The sequence below is a fragment of the Schistocerca cancellata genome, chromosome 11 (assembly GCF_023864275.1).
Source record: "Schistocerca cancellata isolate TAMUIC-IGC-003103 chromosome 11, iqSchCanc2.1, whole genome shotgun sequence".
Taxonomy (NCBI): Eukaryota; Metazoa; Arthropoda; class Insecta; order Orthoptera; family Acrididae; genus Schistocerca; species Schistocerca cancellata.
The window spans coordinates 138,154,111-138,174,455 of record NC_064636.1 but is presented as its reverse complement, the minus strand read 5'-3'; the positions used below and the strand labels follow the sequence as shown (position 1 = coordinate 138,174,455).

The 20,345-nt window shown below is 47.4% G+C and overlaps 1 protein-coding gene across 2 annotated transcripts in view; it reads left to right on the top strand.

Moving 5' to 3' along the window:
• The window catches only part of LOC126108927 (speckle-type POZ protein-like), a 345,144-nt gene that overhangs the window by 294,963 nt on the left and 29,836 nt on the right, over positions 1-20,345 (top strand). Inside the window, exon 2 of one of the 2 annotated variants that reach the window (XM_049914298.1) lies at positions 15,167-15,764. In XM_049914298.1, coding sequence (XP_049770255.1) covers positions 15,199-15,764 — 566 coding nt within the window. In that variant the 5' untranslated portion in view covers positions 15,167-15,198. The remainder of the gene's footprint in view (positions 1-15,166; positions 15,765-20,345) is intronic. The other variant, XM_049914297.1, reaches the window with a different exon arrangement.

The window sequence follows — 20,345 nt, the reverse complement described above, 5'->3', positions numbered from 1 at the left end:
GACTCAAAACAGACTTTGTTATAAACTTCCGTTCGGACATTCGCCCTGTTACTGATGCAATATACAAATTTTCAGTTTAATTGAATTGCACAAACACGAATAAGAATCATATTTTGCATCCGCAACCAAAACGTGGATAGCAGGCACGGTGAATAATCAATCATAAACAACCGTTCTTGTTTAACCGTATCTCAAAAGGCTAGTAACGCTAAACACTTGCAACCCAAAGTTATACATTCACATAATACCACAACTTCACTAAAAAACAAAGATCTTAAAGCTTAATAAAACTGAACTTCCCACATAAAGATCCGCAGTGAACATGCTTCTACTAAAAATGCAAAGTGGGCCAACCAAGGTCGCAAAACTGGCACACAGGAAAAATAATAAGTTGTACATACACAAATGACAAACGTAAGTGTTGAACAAGAATGGCTAGTAATAGCTAGTAAAATGACTTACAGAAACGCTAATATTGACAAAGTGCCCTCACCTAACTTTAGAGAACATCGTTAAGGCCCACAGCAGTATTTGGAAGCAATGACGCTGCGGCAGGCGGGCAGTCCGAGCCTTCACTCCCCACGGCTTCTGCAAGGGCTCAATAGCAGGCGGTCTATATATATATATATGCCCGACCGGCCTCACAGTCAGTGGTCCTGACGAGAATCCAAAACCCCTCCGACGCCACGAAACGAGCAGACTTAACAAATGGCCTGCAGCACAAATAGACTGCAGCGAAAACAAAGTCAAATCACAGCCACATTCGAATATACAGTATAATAAGCGTGCCCCCAAATTCTTGAGGAGCAAATACTCTAAAGTACCCGTTCCCCAGTAAATTAGCTGGAAACTTATGAGATCACTTCCGGCGTCCGTACAACGTCTTTCTATTGTTACTTAGAAGTTGTAATTACGGTTCCCATCACTACGTAGAGGAAGTAGTCCGTAAAAACGTCTTAACTTGGGCTAACACACACCCTGTAACACACTCGAACCTTAGTGTTCCTCCTAATCTGTGACCTCAGGAGAGCTTTAGACTTTCGGCCAATAACGGAGTGTTTTCGGTCATATGCCCAAATCTTGACATTTAATGATCTTTAAGCTTTAATTACATAAAAGTAACTTTTTGCTAGGGTATTTTACGTAAATGCCATTTGAATGTTACAAGAAATGGGAATAGCGATAACCCAAACGATACTTTCAGCATGGAGGAGTAGCCTGTTGGCCGTGAAGAAGCTGCGGCCGATGTGGGTGCCGCGGCAGCTCACAGTCGACCGAAAGCCCATCCGGCACCACATTTCGGCACACTGCCTGCCGGCCGTAAATACACTCCTGGAAATGCAAAAAAGAACACATTGACACCGGTGTGTCAGACCCACCATACTTGCTCCGGACACTGCGAGAGGGCTGTACAAGCAATGATCACACGCACGGCACAGCGGACACACCAGGAACCGCGGTGTTGGCCGTCGAATGGCGCTAGCTGCGCAGCATTTGTGCACCGCCGCCGTCAGTGTCAGCCAGTTTGCCGTGGCATACGGAGCTCCATCGCAGTCTTTAACACTGGTAGCATGCCGCGACAGCGTGGACGTGAACCGTATGTGCAGTTGACGGACTTTGAGCGAGGGCGTATAGTGGGCATGCGGGAGGCCGGGTGGACGTACCGCCGAATTGCTCAACACGTGGGGCGTGAGGTCTCCACAGTACATCGATGTTGTCGCCAGTGGTCGGCGGAAGGTGCACGTGCCCGTCGACCTGGGACCGGACCGCAGCGACGCACGGATGCACGCCAAGACCGTAGGATCCTATGCAGTGCCGTAGCGGACCGCACCGCCACTTCCCAGCAAATTAGGGACAATGTTGCTCCTGGGGTATCGGCGAGGACCATTCGCAACCGTCTCCATGAAGCTGGGCTACGGTCCCGCACACCGTTAGGCCGTCTTTCTCTCACGCCCCAACATCGTGCAGCCCGCCTCCAGTGGTGTCGCGACAGGCGTGAATGGAGGGACGAATGGAGACGTGTCTTCTTCAGCGATGAGAGTCGCTTCTGCCTTGGTGCCAATGATGAAAAGCAACTGGAATCACTCAACAGAGGAAAGTCCACTGGACCTGACGGGATACCAATTCGATTCTACACAGAGTACGCGAAAGAACTTGCCCCCCTTCTAACAGCCGTGTACCGCAAGTCTCTAGAGGAACAGAAGGTTCCAAATGATTGGAAAAGAGCACAGGTAGTCCCAGTCTTCAAGAAGGGTCGTCGAGCAGATGCGCAAAACTATAGACCTATCTCTCTGACGTCGATCTGTTGTAGAATTTTAGAACATGTCTTTTGCTCGAGTATCATGTCGTTTTTGGAAACTCAGAATCTACTATGTAGGAATCAACATGGATTCCGGAAACAGCGATCGTGTGAAACCCAACTCGCATTATTTGTTCATGAAACCCAGAAAATATTAGATACAGGCTCCCAGGTAGATGCCATTTTCCTTGACTTCCGGAAGGCGTTCGATACAGTTCCGCACTGTCGTCTGATAAACAAAGTAAGAGCCTACGGAATATCAGACCAGCTGTGTGGCTGGATTGAAGAGTTTTTAGCAAACAGAACACAGCATGTTGTTCTCAATGGAGAGACATCTACAGACGTTAAAGTAACCTCTGGCGTGCCACAGGGGAGTGTTATGGGACCATTGCTTTTCACAATATATATAAATGACCTAGTAGATAGTGTCGGAAGTTCCATGCGGCTTTTCGCGGATGATGCTGTAGTATACAGAGAAGTTGCAGCATTAGAAAATTGTAGCGAAATGCAGGAAGATCTGCAGCGGATAGGCACTTGGTGCAGGGAGTGGCAACTGACCCTTAACATAGACAAATGTAATGTATTGCGAATACATAGAAAGAAGGATCCTTTATTGTATGATTATATGATAGCGGAACAAACACTGGTAGCAGTTACTTCTGTAAAATATCTGGGAGTATGCGTGCGGAACGATTTGAAGTGGAATGATCATATAAAATTAATTGTTGGTAAGGCGGGTACCAGGTTGAGATTCATTGGGAGAGTCCTTAGAAAATGTAGTCCATCAACAAAGGAGGTGGCTTACAAAACACTCGTTCGACCTATACTTGAGTATTGCTCATCAGTGTGGGATCCGTACCAGATCGGGTTGACGGAGGAGATAGAGAAGATCCAAAGAAGAGCGGCGCGTTTCGTCACAGGGTTATTTGGTAACCGTGATAGCGTTACGGAGATGTTTAACAAACTCAAAAAGTGGCAGACTCTGCAAGAGAGGCGCTCTGCATCGCGGTGTAGCTTGCTCGCCAGGTTTCGAGAGGGTGCGTTTCTGGATGAGGTATCGAATATATTGCTTCCCCCTACTTATACCTCCCGAGGAGATCACGAATGTAAAATTAGAGAGATTAGAGCGCGCACAGAGGCTTTCAGACAGTCGTTCTTCCCGCGAACCATACGCGACTGGAACAGTAAAGGGAGATAATGACAGTGGCACGTAAAGTGCCCTCCGCCACACACCGTTGGGTGGCTTGCGGAGTATAAATGTAGATGTAGATGGTCGTATGCGTGTTTGCCGCCGTGCAGGTGAGCGCCACAATCAGGACTGCATACGACCGAGGCACACAGGGCCAACACCCGGCATCATGGTGTGGGGAGCGATCTCCTACACTGGCCGTACACCACTGGTGATCGTCGAGGGGACACTGAATAGTGCACGGTACATCCAAACCGTCATCGAACCCATCGTTCTACCATTCCTAGACCGGCAAGGGAACTTGCTGTTCCAACAGGACAATGCACGTCCGCATGTATCCCGTGCCACCCAACGTGCTCTAGAAGGTGTAAGTCAACTACCCTGGCCAGCAAGATCTCCGGATCTGTCCCCCATTGAGCATGTTTGGGACTGGATGAAGCGTCGTCTCACGCGGTCTGCACGTCCAGCACGAACGCTGGTCCAACTGAGGCGCCAGGTGGAAATGGCATGGCAAGCCGTTCCACAGGACTACATCCAGCATCTCTACGATCGTCTCCATGGGAGAATAGCAGCCTGCATTGCTGCGAAAGGTGGATATACACTGTACTAGTGCCGACACTGTGCATGCTCTGTTGCCTGTGTCTATGTGCCTGTGGTTCTGTCAGTGTGATCATGTGATGTATCTGACCCCAGGAATGTGTCAATAAAGTTTCCCCTTCCTGTGACAATGAATTCACGGTGTTCTTATTTCAGTTTCCAGGAGTGTAGCTCTGCTCGAGACTTTTTATGCCGACTCGTGGCTGTTGAGACACGGACTACCCACCAGAGTCGAAGCTGCCGTCAAAACAGTGGACAAAGGCTGGCGAAAGTGCACCGAAGGAGAAGCCAAAGGCCACTTCGTCAGCTGGTAAGGTTACGGCCACTGATTTTTGACTTCCCAGGTAATAATACTCACGCGTTACTTGGAAAAGGGCAGAAACAGAACTGGACTCCATTATTCTTCATTGTTGGATCGTTAGAAATTGGCACGTCCTTTCACCAGGATAATGCACAGTCCCACACATGAGCGGTAACAACGGCGAAAGTGCAGGAAATGGGCTCCTAATCCACTCTGCACGAGACGCAGGCTCAGCTCACCTGCTGTTCCGTAACTTGAAACTGTCTTGCTGGGAACAAATTTTCATCGAATGAGCAAGTGTTAGCTGCAGTCAACAAGTATTTTTCAGACTTTGACATGACCTATTTTTGTGATGGTTGAAAGAGGTGGAAGATTGCTGGACCAAGCGTATATGCTTCAAAGGACTGTCGAGAGGTTAGTTGAGCTGTTTACGACAAAGTTTTTCTCTCCTTTTTTTTACCAGACTTCTGGACTGACCCTCGTAGGAGGTGCTCGTTAAGTGAGGTGTGACTGTTCTTTCTTCATCGCTATAATACAGGGTGGCGCAGAGAAAAGTAACGCGTGTAAGTGTGAGGGCAATGAAGTGAAATTACAGAAGCGAGAAACTAAAACAAAAATCACACGTTGTTAGATCCGGCCTGCGTGGTGGCCATGAATGTTTGCTGACAGTTCGGTCCTCAGTGAAGACATCGTGGACTCGTTCCAGCAATACCTTAGACGTGTGGCATGTTGCCCCATCATGCTATAAGCAGCAGTATTGTGGCTCTGAGCACTATGGGACTCAACTGCTGAGGTCATTAGTCCCCTAGAACTTAGAACTAGTTAAACCTAACTAACCTAAGGACATCACACACATCCATGCCCGAGGCAGGATTCGAACCTGCGACCGTAGCGGTCTCGCGGTTCCAGACTGCAGCGCCAGAACCGCGCGGCCACTTCGGCCGGCAGCAGTATTGTCTTCCATGTTCCGTGAGCTGAGCTCAGAATGTATCAAAAGTTTGTTGAGGATCGTGTCAAAAAAAAAAAAAAAAAAAAAAAAACAGTCCAGTAATGCGCGTTCCTGTTACACCGCGCCAAATGCAGACGTTTTCATCGTGGAGTGGTTGCTGACAAACTATATTAGGGTTCTCTGTTGCCCAGTACCTCGTGTTCTGTGAATTCAAGTGACCAGAAAGGTGAAACCATGCTTAGTCACTCGTGATTTAACGGAAAGGGTCTAACAAACACTCGTCGATGTTACTGAAAAGCCGCCTTCAGTAACGTAAACGTTTGACTAACATCCTCCACTAAAAGTTGCACAACCGGCACACGATACGGCTTCAGATTAAAGCTCTTCAATGTCTGGCTGGAACTCCTACTCAAGTGCACCTTTTGGAACAATTCACATGTAGACCTCTTTGGGCTCTGAACAATTATTCAGCAAGTGTCTGCGGTAACTTCTGGGTGTGACAACTGAAGGAATTCTCCGTCGTTCTACGTTTTACACAGACCCGCAGGTGCGGCTGTTTTTATGCAGGCTCTGTATTTCTCTCTGCTGGTAGTCGTCTGTCCAGGTACTTGACTCGAAAATTTCGCCAATTGCTTAACCGAACCTGTCTTCACTTATGATTCCACAATTAAATTTATTTCTTCTATAGTGTCATTTTACAGACCGAAAAGCTCGTCCAACTTCACTGATGAAATGAACTGAAATGCTGACAAGAATTCTAGCAATTGATGATTTGATTATAACAGATGTAAACATTACACTAGTTATTCTTCCACCTCTTCCGTTACATCATTTCTTTCCCGCGTACTGTAAGCCGTACCACCAAGAGCAGTCAGTAACAATAGTGGTACATTCTGTGAATGTATGCTAATGAACAGTTTTTGCAAATGAACAGTGTAACAGCAATCTGATGAATAATGTCCGTCTTGCATTTATATTATTTAAAATCGTACTCGCCGCTTACCAGGAGTTTACTGTTATTAAGATCTTTTATTCATAGGTTGATATTGGCGACATCTGTTACTGGTGTGGCTTAGCCAGGTAAATGTAAGCAAGGGTTATAGGTGCTAAACTGCGATAAAAATATAATTATTTTCATGAGAAGGCCGTACCTGTTTATTTATTAATAATTTGTCAAATTGTGGTTTTGTTTTTGAGATAAAAATAACCAACTCGTTTCCTAATGGAAGCCTATTTCCGGTCTTAGTTTTCATGTTCACCATTGAAGAGTGCCAATGTGTGTAACTAGGAAATAGTAAATGGCACTAAGAATTCTAAAGCTTCGCTCTCCAGCTGTGGATATTCGTCTTTGCTCTTCATGCAGAACACGTGAATCTTCTACGAATTAAATTTTGTTGTAAGCATGATGTCCAAAGCAAAGACTGTTTGTCATCTTAGTGTTCAGATCGCTCAGTTGTACTGACATAGCTGCAAAAGGATTTCGCATCCATCTATGCCCACTGTTAGCTTGAGAGTTCAGTTCCGGAAAGTAAATTAATAGTTTTTCTCCAAAGTTAGTCAAGCTGTGCACCGTGCAAGGAATGTGAGAACTCACACCACCAACTGGCCCACTTCTCTCTGGCAGTCTTCTCAAAGTAAGGGACAGACTGAAACACTGCCTCCCGTAAAGACGTTGACCACGAACGGAGTTTTGCCAGGACTGCTTAGATTTTATCCTTCGCCTTTATATCCATTTTCTTCCCCTTGGAGGCTCGATTCTGTAATATTTAGGTCATTAAAATGATCTGCGAGTAATACTTACTTCACTAGTGAAACAGGATCACAGAAATAATTCAAATAAAAAGATTTGGAATCTTGTTTCAATGTTCTTAAAATTCAGCTTCTAGTTTCAGAATTCGTCAATACCTCTCCTTTGGAAAGGTACCAAATCTGAGGAGATTCTGATGATTCTAAACAGTCGTTTGCAACACTTTAATTGACTTCAGAGCTTTGATCACTTTCTTTAAGCACGTCTTTCAGATCAGAAGGTAAAACCGTGGCTGCCAGAGCCTGTTGGTGGAGGAAGCACTGTGTCCATGATACATTTGGCCTTACTGATTTAACTTCACAATGAGCCTGCTTCTCCTATCAGAGATGGCTTTACCATTTTCGGTACAAATGGCGATACATTTTGTCCAATCTCGCAGTTGCATGTCGTACAAACACCAGCCAGTAGTGCTGGCAGGAAGTGCTTTACAAAATATTATCTCCTGTGATTCTTTTATCTGCTTTAAACTGCACAAATTGTGCACGATGTGAAACATCAGTAGATTTCATCAAACTGCAAAACAATGTGTGGGCTGGTCATATAGTTTTCGACTAATTGTTCTCGAATGTCAGCGGTCATAGTATACGTTTTAGCACATTTGCCTCTTGCTTGCCTAACACAGTTTCAAACATATCCGGGGCTGCTAACAAAATAAGATTCTCAGAATCTGTGTGCAGCTTCCCTGTCAGAATGCAGGTCGGTAAGAAATACATCAATGAGAAAGTATGAAATAGTGAGATATCATGCCTGAAGTTAATAAGTGAGTAGTAAGACATTGTTGATTAGTTTAATGTATTAGCATATACAGTGATATAGTGACCCAATACAATGTGAGCGGGAGAAAAGTAAGAATTTGTGGTGTTAAAGTAACTGGAATAAATACTGCCCAGCTATTTGACCCCTAGTTTAAATGACTACCGTTAACACTTAAAGTAGAAATTATAAACATCAAATGTGGACTATGAGTGACAGTTTGATCTGTAGAATCATAACTTGTAATTGAGAAATAATAAAAATGAAAACCTGTTGGTGTTAAGAGAACAGTTTCCTGTATTGTGGCTGTCTGACATCAGTAACAAAGTGATAGCACGTCTCAGCTAACTGGAAGAGAAAATCCTCTACGAATTGCTAAGAGTTCACCAGTTCAAGGTTCGGTGTTGTCTTGTTGGAATCTGTCGGAAATGTCGGATGATTCACAGTCTGGGTGCCACCACTACCCCGTAGCAGTGTTTGCCATTAAGTCACCCCCAACTTTTGTAGCACATTGTCTGTCCACTGTGTGAGGCAGCTCCTACAAGACTTGCAGAAATAGCTGTTAAAAGCAGAGCATTACACATACCAAGTGTCAAGTCATAATTTCTGTAAATATTTAGAGAGATTGAGACAGTTAATATCTCCATTTCGAAAGATATCGTGATTGAGCAACCCTACTCTGTAGAAATAACTTGGGGAATCAGGGTGCTGCAACAGTATGGGAAATCTTGAAAGCTGTGCTGTCGGAGATACGTAGCTCATCACGTGTGGCAAGAGTTTTACGCAGACAGGATATTGTGACATCGTAATGGATCACTGGTGGACAACATTTAGCAGCTGCTCCCCCTGTGGGTCCGGGGGTTAGAATCGGCCCGAGGTATTCCTGCCTGACGTAAGAGGCGACTAAAAGGAGTCCCTCCCCCTCAAAGGGGTAGTTTGCGCCTGTGTCCGGAGAGGGATGGTTCCACGAGTTTTTTGTGGTCATTTTGGTTTTTCACTTATTCTGGTTTCTTCCTTCCTTTGTTTGGTTCCTTTCTTTGTCCTTCTCCCTCTCACTGTCTTCCTTACTTTTTCCCTTGCCTTCTCCCCCTTGCCTTCTCCCCCTTGCCTTCTCCCCCTTGCCTTCTCCCCCTTGCCTTCTCCCCCTTGCCTTCTCCCCCTTGCCTTCTCCCCCTTGCCTTCTCCCCCTTGCCTTCTCCCCCTTGCCTTCTCCCCCTTGCCTTCTCCTTCTCCCCCTTGCCTTCTCCTTCTCCCCCTTGCCTTCTCCTTCTCCCCCTTGCCTTCTCCTTCTCCCCCTTGCCTTCTCCTTCTCCCCCTTGCCTTCTCCTTCTCCCCCTTGCCTTCTCCTTCTCCCCCTTGCCTTCTCCCCCCTCTGGTCTCTGCCTCAGCGTTTGAGACAGTCCGTCATCTCTCTCCCTCTCTCCCTTTTTTCCTCCTCTTTCCTCCCTGTGCATGCCTGAAGGCCGACCCACGCGTTCGCACTCGTAGCCGGTGTCGGGGTAACGCGTAATTCCCCGCCCTGGGTAGACATGTAAGGCACGCACGTACCCCCGGGTAAAGGCCAGGCCCAGGAAGGGGTGATTGCCCGAGCTGACACCTTTCAACCATGCCGATTGGTCCCTCCGTCCGGTTCTCGGGAGGTGTGACCTGAGGTGTAAACATTCACCTAAGGCGGGAGTGCCCTCTGAGAGGGTCCCCACAAGGAAGGAGCGCGCCATCGGAGACGCTGGCAATCGTGGGGATTCCTCCGCAATGGATTTCTCTTCTTCTCTCTCGACTTCTGCTCTAAAACGGAAACTTGACCAGCCACCAGTGCCAAAATACTACCGCCTGGCCCAAAGTTCCTCGTAGTTTCTCGATCTGAGGACAGAAAGGATTTTTGATCTGTCAACCCTTTCGTTATCCAGAAGGGCGTAGATGCCATAGCCGGATCTGTCAAGTCTTGTACCAGGATGTGTAATGGTACCTTGTTATAAGAAACTGAGAGCGACTTTCAGGCACAAAAAATTCTTCGGGCCACACTCCTGTACACGTTCCCTGTCCGGGTGGAGGCTCACCGCACTTTGAATTCGTTGCGTGGTGTGGTATATACTAGATCACTCGACGGACTGACTGACGAGGAGATTGTCTTTCCTCGCTGAGTAGGGCGTGACTGCTGTCCATAGGGTCATGAAAAAGGTCAACAATGACCTTGTACCGACCCGGACACTTTTCTTGACCTTTGATAGTGTTCAGCTGCCGTCGCGCATCAAAGCGGGCTACGAGGTTATTTCTGTTCGCCCCTATGTCCCGACACCTACGCGCTGCTACCAGTGTCAGCGTTTTAATCACACTCGCCAGTCTTCTTCTAATGAGGCTAAATGTGTCACTTGTAGCAGGGATGCACATGAGGGTGACTGTCCACCTCCGTCTCCTCATTGTGTGAACTGTCAGGGTGACTGTGCAGTGTCCTCCCACGACTCTCTAATCTACAAGGATGAACGCTGTATACAGGAAATTCGGGTCAAAGAGAAAGTGTCCACCTCGGCTGCCTGCAAGTTATTTGCTAGTAGGAAGCCCACGCTGCTCCCGGTGGGGAAATACAGTACTGTCCTCGCCTCTCCTCAGACTACCAGGGAGGTGGCGACACAGACATGCGATGTGACGTTCAGCACCACGGTCGTCCGTTCGGCCAATGCTAAGATCGCGCGGTCAACATCTCCTCTTCCTCCCGTCACCCCTAAGACACAAGCTCCTTCATCAGCTTCTGCCAAGACGAAGACCCAGAAGTCAGATGCTCGGGCCTTCAAGAAGGTACCGTCCCATGCAGACTTCCTACGTACCTCGAACTCCCGGCCACCGAACAGTACTTCCACTAAATGACCTTCCAAGAAGGCTCATCAGAAGCAAAGTTCTTCTCCGCCACGGCGCGTTTCTTCTCCTGCGCCACCCAGCGTTTGCCGCCCCAGGCCGTCATCCGTTTCGCCTGGCCGCACCGCTGGTAGCCGAACATCTGGCCGTTCACCGGCGGAGGAAGCTCCCCCTCTCGGCCATCTTAACAAGATGGCCGACGAACCTATTGAACCAATGGACGATGACTCTCCGCCTATTTATAGCGGCGGCAGTGCTCGCTCGAAGCCAGGCCCTCAGCGGCCTTCGAGGTGACCTTTTCTTGCTTCTCCTTTTTCTTTTTCTTCTCAAGATGGCACTTCTTCATTGGAATATTCGCGGCATTCGCTCCAACCGAGAGGACTTACAGTTGCTGCTCCGCTTGCACTGTCCGCTCGTCGTAGCTCTCCAGGAAACGAAGCTACGCCCATGCGATCAAATTGACTTAGCACACTACCACCCCTGTAGCAGGTATTCTGGCTAATGGAGGGGATATGTTGCTGGTCCGGGATGATATTTACTACAATCCCATCACATTGCACGCCGACCTGCAGGCAGTTGCTGTCCGAATTACCCTCCCCACTTTTACATTTTTCATTTGTACCGTTTACACTCCATCGTCGTCTGCCGTTACCAGGGCAGACATTATGCAACTTATTGCTCAGCTACCTGCACCGTTTTTGTTAACTGGAGACTTCAATGCCCACCATCCCCTTTGGGGCTCTCCAGCATCCTGCCTGAGGGGCTCCCTGTTAGCAGACCTTTTCAACCACCTCAATCTTGTCTGCATCAATACTGGCGCCCCTACTTTCCTTTCAGACACATCTCACACCTATTCCCATTTAGACCTCTCTATATGTACTTCCCAACTTGCGCACCGGTTTGAGTGGTACACAATTTCTGATACGTATTCGAGTGATCACTTCCCGCGTGTTATCCAACTCCTGCATCATACCCCCTCTCCGTGCTCAGCTAGTTGGAACGTCTCCAAAGCAGACTGGGGGCTCTTCTCTTCAGTCTTCTCTTCCAGGGCGACCTTTCAGGATCAAACCTTCACAAGTTGCGATAGTCAGGGCGCACACCTCACGGAAGTCATTCTCACTGATGCTTAATATTCCATCCCTCACACTACTTCTTCTCCACGTCGCGTACCGGTCCCCTGGTGGACTGCAGCATGTAGAGACGCTAACATGCTCGTCGATGTGCTTTACGCACCTTTCAACGCCACCCTACGATGGCGAATTGTATTAATTGTAAACGATTACGTGCGCATTGTCGTCGTGTTATTAAAGAAATCAAGAAAGCCAGCTGGGCTGCTTTCACAAGCTCGTTCAACAGTTTTACTCGTTCTTCTGTTGTCTGGAGTAGCCTGCGCCGGCTATCTGGCACTAAGGTCCACCCACCAGTTTCTGGCTTGACGATCGCGAATGATGTCCTTGTGGCCCCTGAGGATGTCTCCAATGCCTTCGGCCGCTTTTTCGCAGAGGTTTCGAGCTCCGCTCATTACCACCCTGCCTTCCTCACCCGAAAACAGGCAGAGGAGGCAAGGCCACCTAACTTCCGCTCCTCGAATCGTGAAAGTTATGCCTAATTCACCATGCGGGAACTCGACAATGCACTTGCCCGGTCACGGTCCTCCGCTCCAGGGCCTGATTCTATTTATATTCAGATGCTGAAAAACCTTTCTCCTGCGGGTAAGGGTTTTCTTCTTCGTACTTATAATCGCATCTGGATTGAGGGTCATGTTCCCACATGCTGGCGCGAGTCTATTGTCCCGATTCCTAAGCCAGGGAAGGACGAGCACATGCCTTCCAGTTATCGACCCATCTCGCTTACCAGCTGTGTCTGTAAGGTGATGGAGCGAATGGTTAACTCTCGTTTGGTTTGGCTGCTCGAATCTCGACGCCTACTTTACAATGTGAATTTCGTAGGCGCCGCTCTGCTGTTGACCATCTGGTTACGCCGGCCGCGGTGGTCTAGCGGTTCTGGCGCTGCAGTCCGGAACCGCGGGACTGCTACGGTCGCAGGTTCGAATCCTGCCTCGGGCATGGGTGTGTGTGATGTCCTTAGGTTAGTTAGGTTTAAGTAGTTCTAAGTTCTAGGGGACTTATGACCTAAGATGTTGAGTCCCATAGTGCTCAGAGCCATTTGAACCATTTGAACCATCTGGTTACCTTGTCGACCTTCATTATTAATAACTTATTGCGGAAGCGCCCGCGGCAGTGTTCTTTGATTTGGAGAAGGTTTAAGACACCTGTTCGAGGGAGGGCGGGCATTCTCCGCACCATGCATACATGGGGCCTTCGCGGTCGCCTCCGTCTTTTTATTCGTTCCTTTTTAATGGATTGACAGTTCAGGGTACGTGTGGGTTCTGTCCTGTCCGACGCCTTTCGCCAGGAGAATGGGGTGCTACAGGGCTCAGTTTTGAGCGTCGCTCTCTTCGCCATCACGATCAATCCAATAATGGATTGTCTCCCAACTGATGTATCAGGTTCCCTTTTCGTGGACGATTTTGCCATCTATTGCAGCGCACAGCGTACATGTGTCCTGGAGCGCTGTTTTCAGCGTTGTCTTGACCGTCTTTACTCCTGGAGTGTCGCCAATGGCTTCAGTTTTTCTGCCGAGAAGACGGTCTGTGTTAACTTCTGGCGCTACAAAGCGTTTCTCCCACCGTCCTTACGACTCGGTCCCGTTGCTCTCCCATTCGTGGAGACAACAAAATTTTTAGGTCTTACATTTGACAGGAAACTTAGCTGGTCTCCACATGTTTCATATTTGGCTGCCCATTGTACCCGTTCTCTTAATGTCCTCCGTGTTCTCAGTGGATTGTCGTGGGGAGCGGATCGAACCGTCCTACTTCGTCTATATCGGTCGAACGTATGCTCAAAGCTGGATTATGGGAGCTTCGTATACTCCTCTGCACGGCCATCCGTCTTACGCCGCCTAAACTCTATACAACACCAGGGTTTACGTCTTGCGATGGGAGCGTTCTATACTAGTCCCGTCGAGAGTCTTCATACTGAAGCCGGTGAATTGCCACTAACCTACCAGTGCGATACACTGCTTCGTCGGTATGCCTGTCGACTATTGTCAGTGCCCGACTACCTATCGTATCGTTCCTTTTTTGATGACTCTCTCGACCGTCAATACGGGTTGTATGTCTCTGCCCTGCTACCCCCTGGAGTTCGATTTCGTCGCCTCCTTCAGCACCTTGATTTTTCACTCCCTGCAACCTTTCGAGTGGGCGAGAGCCAAACGCCACCTTGGCTCCAGGCTCAGGTTCACGTTCACCTTGACCTCAGCTCGCCCCCAAAGGAGGTTACCCCCACTTTGGTATACTGCTCCCGTTTTGTCTAACTTCGTTCGAAGTTCATTAATGTGATCTTCATTTATACAGATGGCTCTAAGACCAATGATGGTGTCGGGCGTTCTTTCATTGTCGGGGCACACAGTGTCAAATACCGGGTCCATGGCCATTGTTCAGTCTTCACAGCTATTTGCCGTCTAGTAGGCTGTTCTTTACATCTGCCGCCCCGGCTTATGTCATCTGCTCCGATTCCCTGAGCGCCATCCAGAGCCTCAGTGATCCGTATCCGGTTCATCCTTTCGTGCACCGGATCCAACGCTCTTCTCAGCAGCTGTTGGATGACAGTTCTCCGGTTACCTTTATGTGTGTTCTTGGCCATGTCGGTATCCCTGGGAACGAAGCTGCAGATGCCGCGGCCAAGGCTGCAGTCCTCCAGCTTCGGACAGCTTCTTGTTGTGTCCCTTCATGGGATTGTAGCAAGGTCATTTGTCAGCGCATTTTATCGCTGTGGTATGCCGATTGGGCTGCACTTACGGACAAGAAGCTTCGGGCCTGGAAACCTCTTCACACGGCTCGGACGACCTCTTCACGCTCTTCTCGGCGGGTGGTCGTTTTGGCCTGGTTAGGAATTGGACATTGCCGGTTCAGCCATCGCCATCTGCTGACGGCTGCGCCGGTGCCGTTCTGCCCGTGTGGGGAATTGCTGACGGTACGCCACATTTTAACGTCCTGTCTGAATTTTAATACACTGCGCGTTGATCTTGGCCTGCCATGTACTCTGGATGCCATTTTATCAGATGATCCAGGAGCAGCTGCTCGCGTTCTTCGTTTTATCCACTTGACAAACCTGTCTAAAGACATTTGATTGTGCTGTTTTTTATTTTTTAATCCTATGCCTGTCAATCTGTTTTTTATCGTGTTTTCCCTTTTAGTTGCTGTTTTAACCTTGTGCCTCGCAGTGCATTCCTAACGTAGTCTGGGCGGTAATGACCATTGTAGTTGTGCGCCCTAAAACCACAAAAGAAAAAGAATTAGCAGCTGTTGTACTGGTCTGCATGTGCGTCGTGCAAGTGTCAAGGGTGCCTTTTAAGGTCAGCTCGGTGGCGCCGTGTTTCAGGACCTTCCGCCATGTCGGCAGCTGCTGAGGTTCAGAGGACGGCGGCCGTGGACCTGGGCGCCCTGCTGGACGCGGGCGAGGGCGCGGTCGTCACACTGGTGGCGGGAGAGACGCGGCTGGCGGCGCACCGCGCGGTCCTGGCCGCCAGGAGCCCCGTGTTCCGAGCTATGTTCCAGCACGATACGCTGGAGGCCAGCTGCGGCGAGGTCAGAATCGCGGGTGTGGAGGGCCCGGTGCTGAGGCAGCTGCTGTCTTACATGTACACTCTGCAGGCACCCCACACGACCGACACGGCCCCGGAGCTGTTGACGGCAGCCGACAGATATGGCCTGTCTGCCCTGAAGGCTGCCTGCGAACAGCAGGTGGCGGCGCAGCTGGAGGTGGAGACGGCAGCGGCTGCAGCTGTGCTGGCGGTGAGGCACTCATGCCCCAGCCTAAGTGCGGCCGCCGTCCACTTCATAAGGGCCCACGAATATAAAGTAATGGCGACGCAGGGCTGGGCAGATGCTGTGCTCGAGTACCCAAAAGACATCGTTGAAGTCAGTCGGCTGCTTGGTGAGCCACCAGCAGAAGCCAGGTGAGCCCGGGGCAAGACGTTATTCTGTCTTTAACAATAATGTGTGTGTGTGTGTGTGTGTGTGTCTGTCTCTCTGTCTCTCCTTATAGCTCACAATGCTGTCATTGTCCTGTCATGACTGGTTTATCAAAGATCCATATTCAGCTCTTTTTGTTAGCAGTTATGTTAAGTAAACAAATCATAGAGGATAATTTCAATGGTTAAGGAATCGGTCTACATTTGATTAGTTCTCTTATAAAGCATGTGTAGAGCCCACTCATGTAGATTGTGGCATCAAGCCTTTGAACAAAAGATACTTTGATAGTGTACCTAGCAAGTGAGACTACTGTTGTGGGCACAAAATGGACACAGTGACGGGTGCAGTTTGTAGCCGACCAGATGAATGCTCGTGCTGTGATGTTGGGCAGCTTTACTAAAAGAAGCCATCAGTGTTCGGTACCACTGCTGCAGTTGGCAGTAGATAGCTCCAACTGGCATCGTGCTGCATAAAGAGAAGTTGAAGACTATTATGTATGTTCCTCAGCACCAGAAAGATTTTAGTATTCTGCGACACGTCGAGGACAGCAACGTATTCAGTTTCTCATTTATCTTGTACCCGTGTGGCAGATACTGACTTGCCCTAACTTCTACGCATAGTAAAGCATAATACTGTCGCAACACAAGTGCCACACCGACGCCTCGCAATGTACATTCAGCGGCCAAGGTGGCTCACCAGATCTGACAGCCAGACCTGGGCACAGGTTGATTGTGAAAGCTGCGACTGCCAGCTACTGCTCGAACATCTCGTGAGGTGCTGACTTAGGTGACAGCCTTGGAGCACTACTGATGATCGCGTTAAAGGTCTGTCCCACAAGCACAGAATGGCTACTCAGATGTGCGATGTTTCAGTCGGGGTAATGGAGATCTGGTGTCACCGTCACATTGCCACAGCATGTGTCAGACACGGTATAGGGCAGTACGGCAGTAATTGGCTTCCATTTCCTCAGTATATGTGTGCAATAGGCCAGCAACTTCAGTACAAAACTTATTTTGCTACCCCCAAACAGTACAGTGGTGGTATAACTTAAAAGGCACACCACATGAAATATGCCAGGCTCCAGAGAGTAGCATAAGGTTGTGTGTGCTGTAAACAACATGGTCTAAGCACAGGGGCTCCCCAGACACTCAGTGACCAAACAGGCCTGCCGCCGTGGCAGAGCTGTTCCAGGCACTTCAGTCCGGAACTGCGCTGCTGCTGTGGTCGCAGGTTGGATTCTTGCCTCGGGCGTGGATGTGTGTGACGTCCTTCGGTTACTTGGGTTCAAGTAGTTGTAAGACGAGGGGACTGATGACCTCAGATGTTGAATCCCATAGTGCTGAGAGCCACTTGAACCAAACAACAAAAGAATAATGCAGTCAACAAGACAACATGGTCGCACAATGCTGGGCCTTCTAGCCACATTTCCTTCTCCCCTCTGTTCAGCCAGCGCCTGGAATATGTGCTGCACATTCTCCATTACAAAAATGCAGGAACAGTGTGTACTTTTCACTCACTGCAGTGCATGCTGCAGGAGCGGGTGCGAAATGAATGTCCTCCTGTCTTGCTTCAAATCGTCCATGGCATTACCGGGGGCCACTCAGTGAGATCCCCCACCACGTTTTCCTCTACTAGGGTTCAGCAGATTTCATTTTATATCCCATCTGTTGGAGTCTGATACATCTCCCACAACGTCAATATTGATACGATATTTTTGCTACTCATCAACATTAACTTCCATTTCTCTACATTCGTAGCAAGCTGCTGTTCCTCATCTTTTCTTTTTTTTTTCCATCACTCGTCTGACCGTAGCACCTGCAACCTACGTGCTCAGTTATTTTCTGGGTGTTTCAATCTGTGTCTTCCTGTACAGTGTTTGCTCTGTTTAGCTTTCTAGCACAATTTAAGTTTTAACAGATGACCTATCTTCTTATCCCTTGCTCTTCTCAATGTTTTCCATATATTCCTTTCCTTGCCAATTCTGTGGAGAGATCCCCTCATTGATTACCTTACCAGTCCACCTAATTTTCAATGTTCTTTGTAGCACCACATCTCAAATGCTTCCATTCTCTTCTCTTCCCAGTTTTCTACAGTTCATGTTTAACTACCATAAAATGTTGTGCTCCAAACGTACAATTCCACGAATTTCTTCCTCACATTAACACCCGTGTTTGATACTAGTAGACTTCTCTCGGCCAGAAATGCCATTTTACCTGTGGTACTGTTCCTTGATGCACTCCTTGCTCCCTCTGTTAGCAGTTATTTTGCTGTGTAGGTAGCAGGACTTCTTAACTAAATTTACTTTGTGCTCATCAATCCTGAAAAGTTGATCACTGTTCTCATTTTTGCTACTTCTCATTAAGTTTTTCTCCTTTGATTTAATCTCAATTCATATTCCGTATACATTAGCCTGTTCATTCCATTCAACATGCCCTGTAATTCTTCCTAACTTTCACTGAGGACAGCTATGTCATCAGTGGATCTTATCATTGATATCGTTTCATCTTGAATTTTAATTCCACTCTTTTGAACCTTCCATTTATTTCTGTCATTGCTTCTTTGGTGTATCGATTGAACAGTAGGGGAAAACTACTGTGTCCCTGTCTTCCACACTTTTTAATCCGAGCAGTCTGTTCTTGGTCTTCCAGTCTCATTGTTCCCTCTTGGCTCTTGTACATTTTGAATATTATGTGTCTTCTTACAGCTTACCCTTAATTTTCTGAGAGTTTCATACATCTTCGACAAGTTAACATTGTCGAACACATTTCCAGGTTGACAGATCCTATGAACGTGCTTTGATGTTTCTTCAGTTGTGCTTCCATTATCAACAGCAATGTCAGAACTGCCTCTAGTGCTTCTACCTTTCCTAAAGTCAAATCAATTGACACTTAACAGAACTTTAATTTTCTTTTCTATTCTTCATATTATTCTTGTCAGCAACTTGGATGCATTAGCTGTTAAGCTGATGATGCGACAATTCTTGCACTTGTCAACTGTTGCAATCTTTGCAATTGTGTGGATGATCTTTTTCTGAAAGTCAGTTGGTACATTGCCAGACTCACATTCTACACACTAACGTGAATAGTTACTTCCCCCATCATTTTAGAAAATCTTATGGAATGTTGTATCTCCCTTTTGCCTTATTTGATATTAAATTTTCTGAAGCTCTTTTAAATGTTGGCTAATAGTAGACCACCTATCTTCCCCATATACTTCTGTTTCTCCTTCTATTACAACATTAGCCAAGTCTTCCCCATCATACAGGCATTTCCTACTAACCGCTCTCTCCTGTGCATTTATCAGTAGAATTACAGCCACAGTCTTAATGTTACCATCAGTGCTTTTAATTTCACCAAAGTTTATCTTTTCTATATGTTGAGTGGTCCCAACAACTGTTATTTCCAGATTTCTTTTCTTTTTTGTGGCCATATTGCCTTAGCTTCTGTGCACTTGCTATTTCTCATTTTTAAGTGACTTGTATGTCTGTATTTCTGAATTTCCCTGAGCATTTATGTACTTACTACCTTCATTCATCAACTGAAGTATTTCTTCTGTTGCCCACGGTTTCTGTGCAATTAGCTGCTTTCTACCTTTCCAGCCTCTGTGATTATTTTTAGAGATATCCATTCCTCTCCAACTATGCTACCTCCTGAGCTGTTCATTATCGCAGTATCTATAGCCTCTGAGACTCTTCGTCCCTTAGTACTATATTATCCCACTTCTTTGCACACTGATTGTTCCTGACTAGTCTGTTAAACTTCAGCCTACTCATCACTACTAAATTGTGATCTGCATCTGGTTCAGCCTACTCTTCACTACTAAATTGTGATCTGGATCTGTATCTGCTTCTGTGTACGCCCTACAGTCCAGTATCTGTTTTCTGAATCTCTGCCTGAAGATAATGCTATGTAACTGAAAGCTTCACATATCCCGCATCCTTTCCCAAGTGTACCACCTCCTCTTGTGAGTCTCAGAGAGAGTATTCGCTATTGCTAGCTGAAGTTTATTGTACGTCTCAAATAGTCTTTCTTCTCTCTCATTCCTAGTACCAAGTCTGTCTTCTCCTGTAACCCTTTCTTCTACTGTTTCCTTTACAACTGCATTCTTGTCCCCCTTCTGACACTTAGATTTTCATCTCCCTTTACATACTGGATTAAGTGTTCCGTATCCTCATATAGTTTTTCTACATCTTCATTGTCAACTTGTGATTTTGGCATGTATACCTGAACTGTCGTTGTCTGTGCTGGTGTTGGTTTCCTGTCGATTCTGTTGGGAACCACCCTGTCACCGAACTGTTCACAGTAGCTCACTGTCTGCCCTACCTTGCTATTCATAATGAATCCTACTCCTGTTCCGCCATTTTCTGCTGCTGTGGATATTACCCTATTCTCTTCTGGCCAGAATCCTTGTCTTCTTTCCATTTCACTTCAATGACCACCAGCGTATCCAGATTGAGCCTTAGCATTTCCCTTTTATTATTGTCTGGCTTTCCTACCGCATTAAAACTCCTTACGTTCCACGTCTCGACTCATATAATGTCATCCTTTCGTTGGTCATTCAATCTT